The following is a 17006-nucleotide window of genomic DNA, read 5'->3' on the forward strand; positions in this document are numbered from 1 at the left end:
CTCCGGTCCAAAAGTCCTCTACCCAAGGGCAACGCCTTAGCCCTTCAGGGATACCTGGCGTAAAACCAAATTATTTTTTTTTATTACCAAGACACGGAAACTAGCCAACAAGGAGAGGTTCAAGAATGCTTGGATAAGGAGAGATGCAAATGAGGGAGAAAGATGTACAATAAAGAAACTAATCAGTGAAGCTAAGGAAAAAAACAACCAGAAAACGGAGGATGAGTAGACAGAGTTTTACTGGAGTTATGGATCAAAAATTAAGGAAGTGGTACCGACGGAAAGAGGAAGGGAGATGAACGGAATAAAAAATAATGGAAAAAGGTTGAAAGTGGCATATGCTAACGTAGATGACTTAATCTTGGCAAGGCTAGGAATCAACGATTTCTTGAGGGTAAATGAGGCAGATATCATGTGCTTTGTAAAAGACCCAGTTAAGAGATGATATTGATATCGAAATGGGAGATGGCAAATACAAACTATGGAGATGAGATAGAAAAAAAAATAGGAGGAGGAGTGATGACAGCAGTGATGAACAACATAAAAATGTGGATAATGTGGAACTGGGAGAAAGTAGGGCAGTGGTGATATATATGAAGATGAAAACCAGTGGAAAAGACAAAAGAGACATTGTAGTAACATATGTCCCCCCTAAGACAAGGGCATGAATGAGGCTGAACATCAGGAGATGTCATACATGGTTAAGAAGACAAATGCCCCGATTACCACACACTTCTTTTTGCCCTTTTCCTTTGTACAAGGGAATAATTATACCTGACTTCCAATCCTCCAGGACTCTACCTTCCTCCCAGACCAATCTGCACATCTTCCACATCCATTCTACTACTATCTCTCCCCCATACTTCAGCATTTCACCACATACTCCATCAATTCCTGGGGCTTTCCCCAATTTAACTTTCTTCATTGCTTCCACAACTTCTGTCCTACTGATTTCTTCCTGTCTTCTCACCTCCCTCCTTCTCCCAGCCATTCCCCAGCCACTTATACTCGCATTACTTCCATCCTCTATGTTCAACAATTCCTTAAAGTGTTCTCACCATCTGCTCACTTTTTCTCCCTTTTCCACTAGTAATCTACCATTTTTATCTTTCACTCCTCTGCTAACCTCACTTCCACCCTGTCTTACTCTCTTCACCTCTTTCCAGAACATTTTCTTACAGTCCCTCCACTTTACACTCAAATTCCTTCCAAATTCCTCATCCACTCTCTTCTTACTCTCTCTTACTAATCTTTTCACCTCTCTCTTTCTTTCTACATATAACTCTCTCTTCTGCCTCTCAACTTCTTCCACGCCCCTATTTCTCATCCATTCATTGTATGCTTTCTTCTTTTGTGCGACAGCCTGTCTCACCTCTTCATTCCACCACGCTGTTCCTTGCACCCCCCTCCGTCTTCTCTTCCTCCCACACACCACATCACATGCTTCAAAGTCCAAAGATGACACCACTGACATCACATCATCATTGTCTTCCCCAGGAAAAGCAGCAGACAATTTAGAGGCAAATGGCCCCTGTTGTTCTTGAGTTTAGTAGTATAGTGTGATGAGTGTTTATTTTCTTCTGCTGACTTCCATATTGTGCCTTTCAGTGTAATAACAAAAAGTGGTCTCTACCCTACTGAGCACTTCCTGTGTCCTAAGGTGATCTAGTAGGGAGGGGTGGGTCGTTCAATATGGCACATGGCGGTTATGGCCTAGTTTTTCTCTCAATTTCATTCACCTGGGGTTCGACTTCTTCATCATGATTTTGTGGACCTGAATACCCCTCCCTTGTTCACTAGGCGATTCATTCACTATGAATACGTTCACTGTGCAAGGGTACTATATATATATATATATATATAGTATACACATATTCATTCACCATCTAATCCTTGCTCCATGAGGAACATAGGAGCCCAGGGTTAGGGATGTTGGTCAAAACACTTAAGATGAGAATGACCAACCTCACACATCCCTGAGTGCCATTACATGAGTAATAAATCCCAACCAACCCTTGGATATAAACCTGCACTGGCTCAATCCAACTGGTGTGTCCTAATTGCCCACTAAATCACCAGGTGCCCTAATTTGGTTCAATAGTTACCACTCAGTGTAGTAAATGGTTTCCTGGTGTACAGGAAACCATTTGGCTAGTCACTACGTGTAGAGCTGCCCACTGACAGATGGAGAGGTAAGAATGATGGAAAGAAAGACAGGAGAGGAAGGAAGGAGGAGAGGAAAGGGCAATCACCCAATAACACCACTACATTGAGGGAGCGGATGGCTGGAGCCCCCACCTACCACTAAATATACTGTATACAAGGAGACCCTCGCTATAATGAACTGCAAATGGGGGGAAGTCAGATTTGGTAAGACCAAAATTTCATTAAATCTGTGGGTCACCCTCCAGTGGGAATTCAAGTACATGTTTGAAATAAATAAGTAGAATATCATATTCTAGTACTAAAAATGAAAACAATCCCCATTTTACATTAACTTGGCCCAAAATTTCAGCCTTTTGCCGCTTATTTCACATCCTTGTCATCCTTGTACATATTTGTACAGTATTACAATAGTATTGTCTGTTATTACAACCCAGCAATTATGATGAGAAGAGTGCAATTTCAGGCCATGTTAGAGTAAAATTGGCAGGAAACACATGTATTGTGACCTGTTGTGCCCCATTTAACGACCATTTTCATACACCCAACAAAAGTTTGGTGGACTCTGAGGCATTCGTAAATCTATCTATCTATCTATTGCCAGACGCCTCAATCCCGTTTGGGGTGGCCACAAACAAATCGCCTCCAAGTCGCCCTGTCCTCCGCCATCTCACTGCCCTGCTCCCAACTCACACACCCCTCTCTCATATATTCGTAACTCTATCTATCTATCTATTGCCAGACGCCTCAATCCCGTTTGGGGTGGCCACAAACAAATCGCCTCCAAGTCGCCCTGTCCCCTGCCATTTCACTGCCCCGCTCCCAACTCACGCCCCCCTCTCTCATATACCTCTCCACCCCATCCCTCCATCTCATCCTCGGCCTCCCCCTCCCTCTTCCCCCCTCCACCTCACTCACATACACTCTCTTCGTCAGTCTTTTACCCTCCATTCTCTCCACATGGCCAAACCACCTCAGTGTGTTCCTCATAATGCTTCCTATCACATCCACATCCACATCACAACGCTCCTTTATATCCTCATTCGTCAGCCTGTCTCTCCATGTGACTCCACAGGCTCCTCTTAAGTAACTCATTTCCACTGCTCTCACTCTTGACTTGTGTCCTTCCAACAACGTCCAAGCTTCACTTCCATACGTTAGAGCTGGTATCACAATACTGTCATATAGTAACTTTTTCACTTCCATGCTCACTTCCTGTTTCTTATCACTGCTTTCAAAGAACCAGCAACCTTTCTTCCCTGCTGTACCCTTTCAAGCACTTCACCCTCCAAACCTCCATCCTTACTCATCACACTACCCAAGTACTTAAACGTACTCACATTTTCCAATTCCTCACCATCCAACCTCGCTGTACATTCACTGACTTCACCCCTCTCAAAGACCATCACTTTACTCTTCCCTCCATTCACCTTTAGGTTCCGTTTCTTACACACTCTCCCAAACTCATCCACCAAGCCTTGCAGCTCCCCTTCGTCTTCACTCAACAACACAGTATCATCTGCAAATAACAGTACAGGGAGTTTCCAACCATTACAGTATATTAATTATAGCTTTTTATTTTCAAAACAGTTATCATAAACAACATGCGCAAGATTATAAACATGTTATCTACAGTAGGCTAGTGTACAGAAATAAACTAGAAGTGCATGGATGAGATGCCAGGGAAGCACTGATCCCACAAGGATATGATCCATGGATTCAGCAATGGAGGGAATGGGTTAGCAAGAAAGCATATATACCTTACACATAGCTGAGATGTGAATAGATTAAAAACAAAAAAAATGTTGACATGAGGCTGAAAGAGTTACATTTAAACATTCAGATTTGCATACGGCAAGTATGGAGTGATGAAATTTTAAAAACACTTACAATAATGAGCTATGCTGTAGTTTCTGCTCACCCTCTACTCCCACCCTTGACTGAAGGAAAGTTGCAGTCAGACATTCACACTGAACTAACATCATTTGTTATTGCTAAGGTGGTAGTTTAATACTTAGTCAGACCACATGAGGAGCAGTTCTTGATAACACTGTTACTAGTATTCAGGCAGTATAGAAAAGCTCCAAATTATCAATAGCAGATCTTCTTTCGGTGCAAAACCCTGACTCTAACTTCCTCTCAGACTGAGATAGAGATAGAGAGCATGGAAAAACTAAGGCTCATGAGTGTACACCTTATACATAATGTAGACAACCACTGAGCTAAAGATAAGGCATTGAAAACAAGAATTAATGGATTCAAAGAGCCAAGTGAGACAAGAGTATATGAGGAAAGAAGAGAGGGGTCTTCTACCTCCCACAGCCATGGCAAAATATGGAAACAAATATCACATAATTAGTCCTCCTTTAAAGTTGTTTACTTAAAGTGGATTCATTATAGGTTGCTGATAAATTAACATCTGTTCTTCACTTTAAGGTTCCTCATGATTCATTTAATATTTGTTCTGGAGTCAGAAATACAAGCTTTTCTGTCCTTTTACCACCCATGAACCAGAAGAGTATCACAGTTAAAACTGTTACACTTAAAGTAGCATCTTGCCTACACATATCCCTGACTTTAAGTGAGGACTGACTAAAGTTGGGCAGCAAAAGAAATTACAAAGAGAGCCAAGACCATATAAATAAAAGATGGGTGGTAGGAAAGGGAATTACAATGACAGGAATATGAATGAACAAAAATATATCCCACATACAGAAAGAGAAAGGTAGAGAGGAAAAATACAAAGGCACACTTATCTCCAAAATACACCGAATCATATGTATGTGCAGAGATAGACAAGTGAAGTTAAGAAAAAATGAGGAATATGTATTGAGGAGAGAGAGGTAAAGATGAAATATACTGTATATTGAGGAAGAAAAGATTTTAAAAAGCAGTTATATAAAGGATGGAGAAAGAACGGAAGAATATATACTCATATAGGAGGATGGCGAGAATGAGAGAAGCAATATATAGTACATGGAAGAAAGAATGAGAGAGAGGGAGGGGGGTATGTGGTAAATATGTGGAGGAGAGGAGGAGGGGATGAATGAGTTGAGGAATAAGTATGGAGGAAGAAAGGAATACAGTATACAGTATATGGAGAAGAAGGGGGAAATATGCAGAAATAAGGAAATAGGAGAAAGGAGGGGGATGTAGATATATGAAAGTGGGAGATAAAGAAAAGAAGAAAATACATGGAGGGTGAGAGGAGAAGGAGGCTGGAATGGAAGAGGAAGGAAAAGAGAAATGGAAAAAGGGAGAGTAAATGGATAAGGAGAGGAGAAGGCGAATGTGGAAGAGGGAAGGGAAAGTCAACGACATGTTTATAGATACCATTTCGTTCTGACAGGTGCCACTCAATGAACTGAGCCAGACCAAATTTCGAGCCCTTCTTAAGCAAGGGTGCGGAGGCCTGGCGCAGGTATGTTCTATCCTTGTCTCTATCCACTGGAACAATGTGCAGGCTGGTATTAACACAATCATTCAACAGAGATGTATCACACTGTTAAGGTTCTGGACTGAGATCCACAAACAGACTTATAACCAATCCCTGTCATGACTAAAGATTTGTTTTTTGTTGAAATGACAGTGAAGGGTGAAAGTTGGCTCTTCCCATGTCTCTTGTTCTTCTTCCAAAATATAACCCTCTAGGAGTCTGAAGGCAAGCAATTCACGAAGGGATTGGTAACCATGCTTGCCTCATCCAAATATATTTTGTACATCTCTCCATCCTCCATACATGACCCTGCCCACCTGCCTCTGAATAATCCAATAGTTTGTTGCACTGTCAGGTGGTACAGCATAAAAGGAGTATGAATGAACTTCATATTTTAATTTCTTTAACTGTTATATGAGAATTCATTAAAGCTTAATGTATAAGAAAATGGCCAATGAGAGAAGTAATTTGAAAAAAAAAAAAAGAAAGAATAAAAAACATGGAAAAACCTAATGCAAAAAACAGTTTATTTGCAGAATATGCATATGATAATCATGAAAAGGTTAATGACGATAGGGAGCCACACATATGGTTGTTCATCCATTTAAGTTCTGGTCTTGTCTTGTATGAAAACTTAAACTAACACATCACTTTCAATGCACTTTAAATTTAGCTTACATAATAAATCTCTGTTCATTCAGTATCTCCTGAATCAGTGTTTTAGCTGCCAAAATTCTAGTTGATACGGAGGGCCATAACACTAGGTGAGTTCCAAAATGCCAACAAAGGATGTACCTGACACTAGCTCTCCATTTCCAGCCATAATGATCTTTAAAACAGAAGATATGAGTCAGATTTAACCTCCTCAATACAATGATGTCTTATATATATATAACCCATCAGCCACGGGGTGTCTTTTCTTGTTACTGACAGGTGATTTTGCTCAGTTTAGGGGAAACTTTCATAGTGAATGGATAATGGCTATATCTAACCATATCAAACAGAAGGAACCTCATAACAGTACAATAGTCTGGTATTAGCAATAACAAAAATGATAAATACCTTAGGCAAAAGAGGTTAACAGTTTGTCCTCAATTACACCTGACTTAAGTCATTTCAGTACAAGGTTACCAATAGGTGAACATGTGTTTTCTTCATTTAAAGTTGGATGTGGTTCATCATTCTTCATTTAATGTTGCATGTGGTTCTCCATTCTTCACTTAAAATTGCATTTGGATCATAATAATGTTGCTCTCAAATCAGAAATGAACATTTTTTTGCACTTTTAACTGTTCGCTCATGAACCAGAAGTAGGTCTCACTCAAAGCTATTTCACTTACAAAAACATTTTGCCTCTAATATCAAACATTTAAAGTGAGAACAAAATATAATTCTTGCTACTGCTAAACAATTTAATATAATTTTTAAGAGAAGTTTCATTGTTAAGGATTCAGAAACAACCTCCATAGGCTGCTTCATTATGATAATAAACAGTTATCTTTATTTTCATCCAATTTACTCTGAACCTGCATTTTTTCTTTTATTTTTGTTACCTTAAAGCTGCTTCCTCTAATCTAACAGAGGGTTTTTGAACTGCAAGGGTAAGATACAGCATTTAATGACCCCTTTACTGTTACAGATCCTTTCAGAGTTGACTTAACTGCATGGTGGGAGTTTCATTAAAATATAAAAGACATCATCAAATTGAAAAGGTTATTTTTGCTATGTGAGTCTGAAAAGGCTATTTTTGCTATGTGAGTTTGAAAAGGTTATTTTTGCTATGCGAGTTAACATTTTTTCTGTTTGTAGTGAAGAGGTTGAAGACTGTGAGAGAGATAGGGAAGGGAATGGGAGGAGGAGAGAATGAGGTCTTTTAAATTGTCCATAAGTGAGTATTACAACGTCTGGGGACTTTTAAATTATACGTCAAACATTAGGCTGAGTTAAAGTGTATGCTACTGAAGCATCCAGCTGGGGGAAGTCTTTTTCATTTTAATCTTGCCATCTCACAATAATTTTATTCAGTTTTGGACAGAACTTTAGAACTTGGGGGGGTTAGATATATTCCTAATAAAGCCCCTAAATATATGAGGCTTTCCCCAAGTTGAATAAAATCGTCTGGTAGCAACAACAATAAACTAAAAAGAGCATCACTCAGATTCATGGGGTTAAATCTCAGGGAGGAAAAGTTTTAGTAAACCCCAAATTTCTGAGGGTTATCTATGGAACAGCTTTAAGCACTGGATGTGGTTAGCCTGCATGCAACATTGCAGAATGTATTCATCAGTGAGGAAGAGAAATAAAATACTGTAATCCTTAATCTGTGAATCTATTAGTTTCTCTCTCTCTCTACCTATCTATCTATCTATCCAAGACACCTTAATCCCATAAGGGGTGGCCTAAAAAAAATAATCTCCATGTCATTCTATTCTCCACTATCTGGCACCCTCTCAAACTCACACACCCCTCACTCAATACAGCTCTCTATCCATCCTTCCATCTCATCTCAACTTTGGTGTACCCCTTCCCCTCCCTCCCTCCTTCTTACTTACACACACTCTCCTTGTCAATCTTTTATTCTCCATTCTCTTCACAGGGCCAAACCATGCCAAAGATCTTCTAACACTTTCCAGCACATCCACCATCAGCACCACAACAAATGACTGTCAAAAATACAGGGCCTGTCTACCTCTTTGCACTTTCAGTTTTAACCCCTTGAATTTCAGTGATGTCCTTTTTAGCATATTCTTGCTGTGGCCTGGTTATTTTCTCCAACTTAGAGAAGCTTTCTCATTTTAATTAGGTTATTTAAAGATATATCTAACCTCTCCTGTCTGAAAAGCTTATTTTAAGCTAGATGAAACCCAAAAGGAGACAACTTCCACCAATTTGGTGTCTCTTGCTTCTCAAACCACTGTAAATCTCTGTGTTTATCAACTGCCTCCAGAATTATATGTCACTTTTTTTATGCTCTTGCTATTATCTTCAAGTAAATTATAAAACCTGTCTTTCAAGCCTTCATTACTACTAATAAGGCTCACTGGCTCATCTCCATCAATTTACAGAACCAGTTGCACAGAAAAGCAAACAATTTGATGACATGAAAGGATCTTGTGCCTGCAAAGCTATGGATCCATACCATGCCTAAATTAGGCTCATTATATTCCTAACTGTTTACAAATATTAGATAAAATGGGCCAGTAAATGGACAGTTTTATACTGAAAATCACAATTCTATGTGATGCAGATTGCCATCCTAACAATAAGATGAAAATAACCGGGCCAATTAGAGGCATATGCTAGAAGGGGGCATGGATCTTCTGCCAAGCTGGTTAGCACGGCATAAAAGATATCCATGTGCTTTAAACCAACCATACTAATCATAACGTTTACAGTGGCTCAGTGGTAGAGACAGACACCAAAATGTACCAGTATATGTTGTGCCATCCCCATTTTATGGGGTCTGAACACCTTACCAGATACTCCATGCAGCTGGGACATAGCCAGGGGTCCTGCCAACTACGAAATGGGGCTCTCTTTAAATTATGCTGTTACATAGAAGGAGACAAATTTAAAAATATTTGTGGGATTCATTTATAATTCTCCTGTCACAAAGAGGGCTGGATTCATTTATAATTCTCCTGTCACAAAGAGGAATAGAATTTAAAATAACAATTCTCCAGTCACATAAAGGGGTGGAAACTTTGAGTCAAAATGGGGTTCCCTTCATAAAGTTCTGTTATAAAGGACACAAATAAAAGTGTTTCTGGGACTAACTTGTAAGTCTGCTGTCACAATGAGGGGTGGAAATTTAATGCATCAATGGTCTAAGCTTAACATGGCACTGTAGAAAAATGGTGGTTAGTAAAATATATTACCCCCCTCTGGGGTATAGGGGCTCAAGGCTGGGTTATTATAGGCCTAGCCTGAAGTCCTACACCTTAGAGAGGTTAATATAGAACTGGCTGTTAGTAAAGGATGGCAATAGGGTAACTTAATCAGTGCTGGTTAGCACAGGCTCTTATTTATAGATGGTATTCCCTTAATATCATACCAATATTCATGACTAGAACCGATAGCAGATGCATGTTATGAGAAGAATACTTTATATCAACTGCTGTTCTGTTACTCTCACAACATATAACCTTGCATGTAAAAGAAAGAAAGAGAGAGAGAGAGAGAGAGAGAAGGGTGTGATAAGGTAACAAAAGTATCATGATTTTATATTCATTATTTAACCCTCCCATTAAAATGATTTCAATCTAAAACTTAAGCTTAAACATGGCTGAAGCATTGGGAAATAATCTGAAACATGTCCTGAACTCTGGCTCACCCTGTATGAAGAACAGCATATAAAGAACAACCAAAAGGCCAGTGCTGGAGTTAAGATGCTTCATACTCTGGTTGAATATACAGCTATTATGAACATATGCTTAGAGCTGCAACCATAAAGTAGACACACTCCAGATTTTTTATAGACATCAGTGGAACACATGGATGAAATAAACCTGCATCTTACATTATACAGTGCAGTTAGCAATGATACAGAGAGGCGAGATGTGTCCTCCCTTCGTCACATGCTTCAGAAAAAACAGTAGTGTTATATATCTGTATTAGGGGTCTGCTTTCCCCTTCATGATTGACATTTTAAGCATGTGGCCATTAGTTTCACAGCACAATCATTCTATATACATCCTGAAACAGATAGCAATGGTTACTGAATTTATGCAAGCCCCCCATCACCACACTCATATTTGACCATGCATTCACACACAAACACACACACACACACACACACACACGGAGAAACAGCCGGAGAGAGCAGACGTCCCAGCCATCGCTGCTAACCTTAAGTAGTTTCAGGAATTTTGTCTGTCCTGTCTCCTAAGGTTTTGTTTTAAATTTAAAATAATAAAAGTTAATAGACTACCAAAAATGTAAAGACTTATTGGCTAGAGTATACATGAATGTTTGTAGTTTTTTTCGGTAACAGCTGTTTTGGTACTTAACCAACATCAAACATGGCCGAAAATGTAAACAATGAGGGACTCGAATTTCAAGGATTTGATACAAATACCAATGTCATGGACCTGGTTAAAACATTAATTATGAGGATTAGTGAACTTGAAAAGAAAGCAGAGAATCTAGTGATAAAGGATGTGTCTGAAAATACGGATACTACCATACAGAAACTGATCCAATCCAATGAAACAGCGAATGAAGAGATTAGAAATTTGAAGCGGGAAAATGTTGACTTGAGGAGGAAACTAGAAGAGAGTACTAATAAAACGGAGAAGGTGAGTAGTGTATTAGAAGAACATAAGGCAAAGTGGGCACACGTAGAAGAAGAACAGAAAGAAGTGGTCAGCTTAAGAGAGATCATCCAGGAAGAAAGGGAAATGAACAAGAAAAAAATGGAAGAAAATGTAGTGAAAATACTGAAGAAAAAAGAGAAAATAGTGAGAGAAACTGTAGAAAGGAACAGATGTGTGGTAATACTTGGAAACAGGGAGGAGGAAGAAAAGGTTAGATTCGTAAGACTCGAGAGAGACATGAACCTGGTGAGAGGAATATTAGGCAAGATTGACCCCAAAGGAGACAAGTGGGTAAAAGAAATTGAGGAAGTAAGGAGGATAGGGCCTTATAGGAAAGGGGAAACAAGACCAATGAGAGTCAAGTTGACATCAGAAAGTGTAATAAATGAGATACTTAAAGTGACCTGGAAATTAGGCAAAGAGGCGGGGATGGAAAATATTATAATAAGAAAAGATCTGAATGAAGAAGAAAGAGAAGTTTTAAAATCATTAAAGGAAGTAAAGGAAAAAAATGATAAGAGGACAGAGGAAGAATGTAATACTTTTTTTTGGAGAGTAATGGATATGAAAGTAAGGAAATGGTATTTAAGGAAATAGAAGTGAAGGAAACTAAGGGGGATGGCTGCGAAAGATCAGAAGTTGAGGAAGTGGTACGGACAGAGAGTAGGAGAGAAGAAGGTATTAAAAACGTCAAAAATAATTTGAAGGTGATATATACTAATGTTGATGGTTTCATATCGACAAGGATCAAAATTAACGATTTCTTGAGAGAACATGAACCTGATGTCATGTGCTTTGTAGAGACCAAATTAAGAGAAGATATTGATGTTCATTTGGGAGATGGTAAATACAAACTGTGGAGAAAAGACAGAAAAGAAAAAACAGGAGGAGTGATCGCAGCAGTGAAGAATGACATAAATGTAGATACTGTGGAAATGGGAGAAGGCAGGGCTGAAGTGATATATATGAAATTAGAAACTGGAGAGAATGTTAAGAGAGATATGGTGGTAGTGTATGTTCCCCCAAAGACGAGAGCATGGAAGGATGACGAATACCAAGAGATGTTGTCAGATATGGCTAGCTATTTACAAAAAATAATTGAGAAAAGCAATAATATAATTTTGGTGAGTGACTTTAACTGTAATGAGGTGAACTGGGAGGAATGGTACTCGGGAGGCGGTGAGGATTCGTGGGGCACTATGTTATTAAATATAATAATGAATAATGTAATGACACAATGGGTCAAAGAAGAGACATGGTTTCGAGGTGAGGACACACCAGCAAAGTTAGATTTACTGTTTACCAAAGAACCCAATGTAATAGAATCTTTGAAATATCTCTGTCCTTTAGGAAAAAGTAATCATGTGGTCACTGAGCTCCAGATGTTAATAGGGAATGTCAAGCCAAGGGACGAGCTTCATAGACAGGGAAGATACAACTTTGGGAAAGCAAATTTTACAGGATTGAGAAACTTTTTTGAAAATGCGGATTGGAGAAAATTCAGAGAAACAAGAGAGATACAGAGGAAGTGGGATATCTTTCTAGACCTCTATAATTTGGGAGTGGAAAAATTTGTACCAGGAGTAAGATGGAAAGGAAACAGGAAAAAGGAGTGGTTTAATAGAAGGTGTATGACAGCAAAAAAGGAGAGAGATAAGGCATGGAACAATTGGAGAAAGAGAGGTAACAACAGAAAAAAGGAAGAATATAAAAGAACAAGAAATGAATACACAAGAATACGTAGAGAAGAAGAAAGGAATTTTGAAAAAGGTATAATAGACAAATGCAAGGATGAACCCAAACTGTTTTATAGATCTGTTAATGGCAAACTGAAACAAAAGGAAGGAATCACCAAATTGAAAGTAGAAGGAGAGGTCTTTAAGGATGCGGCAATGCAAGCAGAAATAATGAACAAACGTTTCCAGTCAGTTTTCACTAAAGAAAAGGAGCTTGTGGAAGGGGAGGGAGTGATTAGAAATGTACCGGTGATAAAAGATATAAAAGTGGAGGTGCAGGAAGTGTATAAATTACTGGAAACTCAAGATGTAAGGAAAGCCCCAGGACCTGATGGAATTTCTAATTCTGTACTGAAGGAATGCAGAGAACAACTGGCAGATAAAATTCACAGTTTAATCGTGTGCTCACTGGAAGAGGGGAAATTGCCACAAGAATGGAAGAGGGCAAATGTGGTACCAATTTACAAGGGAGGAAACAGGGAAGAACCCCTGAATTACAGACCAGTGTCTTTAACCAGCATGGTCGCAAAATTGTGTGAGTGAATCCTGAAAGATAGATGGATGAAATATCTGGAAGAGATGAATATTTTGGCTGAATGTCAGTTTGGATTCAGAAGTGGAAGGTCATGTGTTTCTAACTTGTTGAGCTTTTACTCAAGAGCGATTGATGTGGTACAGGAGAGAGATGGTTGGGTGGATTGTGTGTACTTAGACTTAGAGAAGGCCTTTGACAAGGTACCTCATAATAGACTAATGTGGAAACTAGAATATATAGGAGGACTGAAGGGGAAACTTCTGGAATGGATGAGAGACTTTTTGAGAGACAGACAAATGAGGACAGTAATAAAGGATAGGATGTCTGGATGGAGGGAAGTAACAAGTGGAGTCCCTCAAGGCTCAGTGTTGGTGCCAGTAACGTTCATGATTTATGTAAATGATATGGTAGATGGAGTGAACAGTTATGCAAGTCTGCTTGCTGATGATGTAAAGATCTTGAGGAAGGTAGAGGTTGAGGAGGATTGTAAAATGCTGCAGGAGGATTTGGATAGGATACACGATTGGAGCCGGACGTGGGAAATGAAATTTAATGTAAAGAAATGTAAAATATTGGAAATGGGTAAAAGTACCAGGAGGCCATCAATGAATTATTTGTTGGGTAATGAATTAATCACAAAAATGAGAGAAAAGAAAGATTTGGGAGTGCTGGTCCAAGATAGTTTGTCACCTGAAAAACACATTAACAAGATAGTTAGAGAGACGTATAAACTCTTGACTAACGTAAGAGTAGCATTTCATTATATGGATGAGGAGATGATGAAAAAATTGATAGTGACCATGATCCGCCCCAGGTTAGAATATGCGGCAGTAGTGTGGTCCCCACACAAAAAGAAGGATATAAACAAGATTGAGAGAATACAAAGAACAGCAACCAAGATGGTCCCCAGTCTGGCAGATCTGTCATACAGAGAGAGGGTGGAAAAGCTGGATTTGCCTGCCTTAGAGGAAAGGAGAAAGAGGGGAGACATGACTGCAGTATTCAGGACCATGGTGGGAGTAGATAAAATTGATAAAGTAAATCTGTTTTTATGGGATTAGAGAGCAACAAGAGGACAAAGAATGAAATTGAAAAAGTCAAGCTGCTTGAAGGATATCAAGAAATATAGCTTTCCTTACAGAAGTATAGACTTATGGAATAGCCTGGACAAAGAAATCGTCCAGTCTAAAAACTTAAACGAGCTTAAAATTAAATTTGACTTACTGAGAAACAGCGACGGGAACCCACAAGCATAGCACATTTCATGTATATCACAATTAGGTACAAAGTATTAGGTAAATACATAAATAGTTGGAACGACTTCGACGAAAAGATGATGCAGGAGAAAAACATTCATGTGTGTAAAAGTTGACTAGATAAATGTGGATATGGAGACAGGACAACACGAGCATTGCTCAATTCCTGTGTACTACAAATGGGTAAATACACACACACACACACACACACACACACACACACACACACACACACACACACACACATGCTGGTGCAGATGGTAACATGCTCGCTTGCCAACTGGTGGACGGGAGTTTGCGCCTCGCTCAGGTTGCGAAAAGTTTCACTGATGAAGTGGGTGGTTACTGTCCCCCTTGAGCAAGGGGATGGGTGTGTGTGTGTGTGTGTGTGTGTGTGTGTGTGTGTGTGTGTGTGTGTGTGTGTGTGTGTGTGTGGTCACAGCCTTGCCCTTAGATTGGACTATAGGAGCTCTCAGCTCCCTTGCGGGAGAGTAAAAAGCTGACGATCACGACCATCAAGTGATCCTGACCGACCCGGTGAATTACACACACCATCACTACCATGCTGTGTGAGTGAGCACTGCACACACCATGCCTTGCCAATACCACAGCCACAGTGACTGTCAGCCACACACAACCACATATAATCCAGATACTTCTCATTTTTTGTTGCTAAATCAAAACCTGCTGCACTGTTAACCCACTTACCCACTGTAAATGCAATGCTTTATCTTACCATGGTAACTTCAAGACAGTGTTGGTAAATTCTAGTACAGAAATCAATGGGCTGAAAACTCTCTTGATCAGCCCTCAGACTGCTAGAAATTATTTGACGAATAAAATGATCTGATTTAGCTAGAATAAAATAACCAAGTGGAACCATGGCAATGGATGAGTTAACATCTTTTTGTAGTTAATTCTTGCTTCTATTAGAAAATTTCATTCAGTTTAGGAGAGCTCCCTGGCAATGAAAGGAATAATGAGGGCTATGTCTAACACAGCTAGGTCAAAAGTCAATCTTATGTTGAGCAAAATTGTCTGAAGGGGTTAACACATTTTTTTCACATTTCAATTGATTTTTACAAATTGTATCTGAGACAAGTATTCACAAATACTTACAGCTGAGTTATAGGCATGATGCTAAACCTTTAAATCAGATTATCACTGGCATTTAACAGCACAATAATTATTTTTATTACACATTTGGAACACAAGAAAAAATTCTGTGCCTTCCTTTTCCTACTACTGAATCACTCATGAGTGGGAAACTAGGTCAGCATGATGATGATCAGCAATTTTACTTTCATTTGCTTTATCTGCCAACCCACCGAGCTCATGAGCATCACCTGGACAAGGGATTACCGGTAATTCCCCATGTTATGGTGGAGCCAGCATGGTAAAGCAATGAGGCAACACTGCAACACAAACCAACATTCAGTCAGCCATACCACACTCTAACAAAGGAGCCAGTGGGGTCGTTACACCCACCACATTCATACCACCTTGGTGTCCTAAAAGGCTAGTAACACATAATGCCATTGCTGCTGAGTTAGTCATGAACCAAGCAAACAGTGCTTTGTCAATGCATACAGTAAGTTTATAAGCAGTGAGAAATAAAAGTAATAATAGAATAATACTGAAAAGCAGGTTCCTTCATTGATTTACCCAAGATAAACAATAAAATTCATATAAAAGTCACTGTGGTATGTGATGTGAAGAGGCTGTAGGACCAAATATAGACATTTAATGGCTGTTATTCTTCATCAACACCACAGCCAAATTCAAAGATGTTTGAACCACACACATCAAGGTTGTGTACATGGGAACCTACAACAACTTCCAATCACACTGCTTCACCAATGTCTCCAGTCATAAGGAATTAGTAAAGAAATTGATGGTCTTATGAAACCAATACAATAATTTACTGACACCAGACCCACACAAGATAAGCTCCCTGCAAAAGCTACACTCTACAAGACATTAGCCACACTCTCACTTTGAGTCACATATAAAGTTTTGTCTCTCAAATAAAATTGTGTGTGTGTGTGTGTGTGTGTGTGTGTGTGTGAGAGAGAGAGAGAGAGAGAGAGAGAGAGAGAGAGAGAGAGAGAGATCTGCTACAGAGGATAAGAACAGCCTGCAACACAGGTTTATGTTGTAATGTCACAACTGCACAAGGTCCTCATGATGCAACACTAACATTTGTGCAGATGTAAACTGACATAAAGCAAACAACTGGCACCAAATACAGTGTGTGTGTGTGTGTGTGTGTGTGTGTGTGTGTGTGTGTGTGTGTGTATGTGTGTGTGTGTGTGAGAACACAACATATAACAGTACCTCACAGTGCACACAAGAACCTGTGGATTAGCAGAGGACACAGGGTTGGTGGAATCCCAATGCGCACATAAATGTTTACATTTGTGGTTGAACACGAACACAGGGTACAGCATCTGAGGCTCACATAAAGTTGTGCATGTTGACAAGAACATCATATACAACATTATTCCACAACGCCTACATAAGCGTATGTGGCTAGACGTCAATTTAGGAGCACCTGTTACACAT

General features: G+C 39.4%; 1 protein-coding gene across 1 annotated transcript in view; it reads right to left on the minus strand.

The window, feature by feature from the left end:
• The window catches only part of unc79 (UNC-79 domain-containing protein), a 384753-nt gene that overhangs the window by 206947 nt on the left and 160800 nt on the right, over positions 1-17006 (minus strand). The window contains 1 exon segment of the mRNA XM_080272838.1: positions 5520-5610. Coding sequence (XP_080128964.1) covers positions 5520-5610 — 91 coding nt within the window.

The sequence above is a fragment of the Coenobita brevimanus genome, chromosome 51, assembly GCF_032717465.1.
Source record: "Coenobita brevimanus isolate Jiangsu-jjx chromosome 51, ASM3271746v2, whole genome shotgun sequence".
Lineage (NCBI taxonomy): Eukaryota > Metazoa > Arthropoda > Malacostraca > Decapoda > Coenobitidae > Coenobita > Coenobita brevimanus.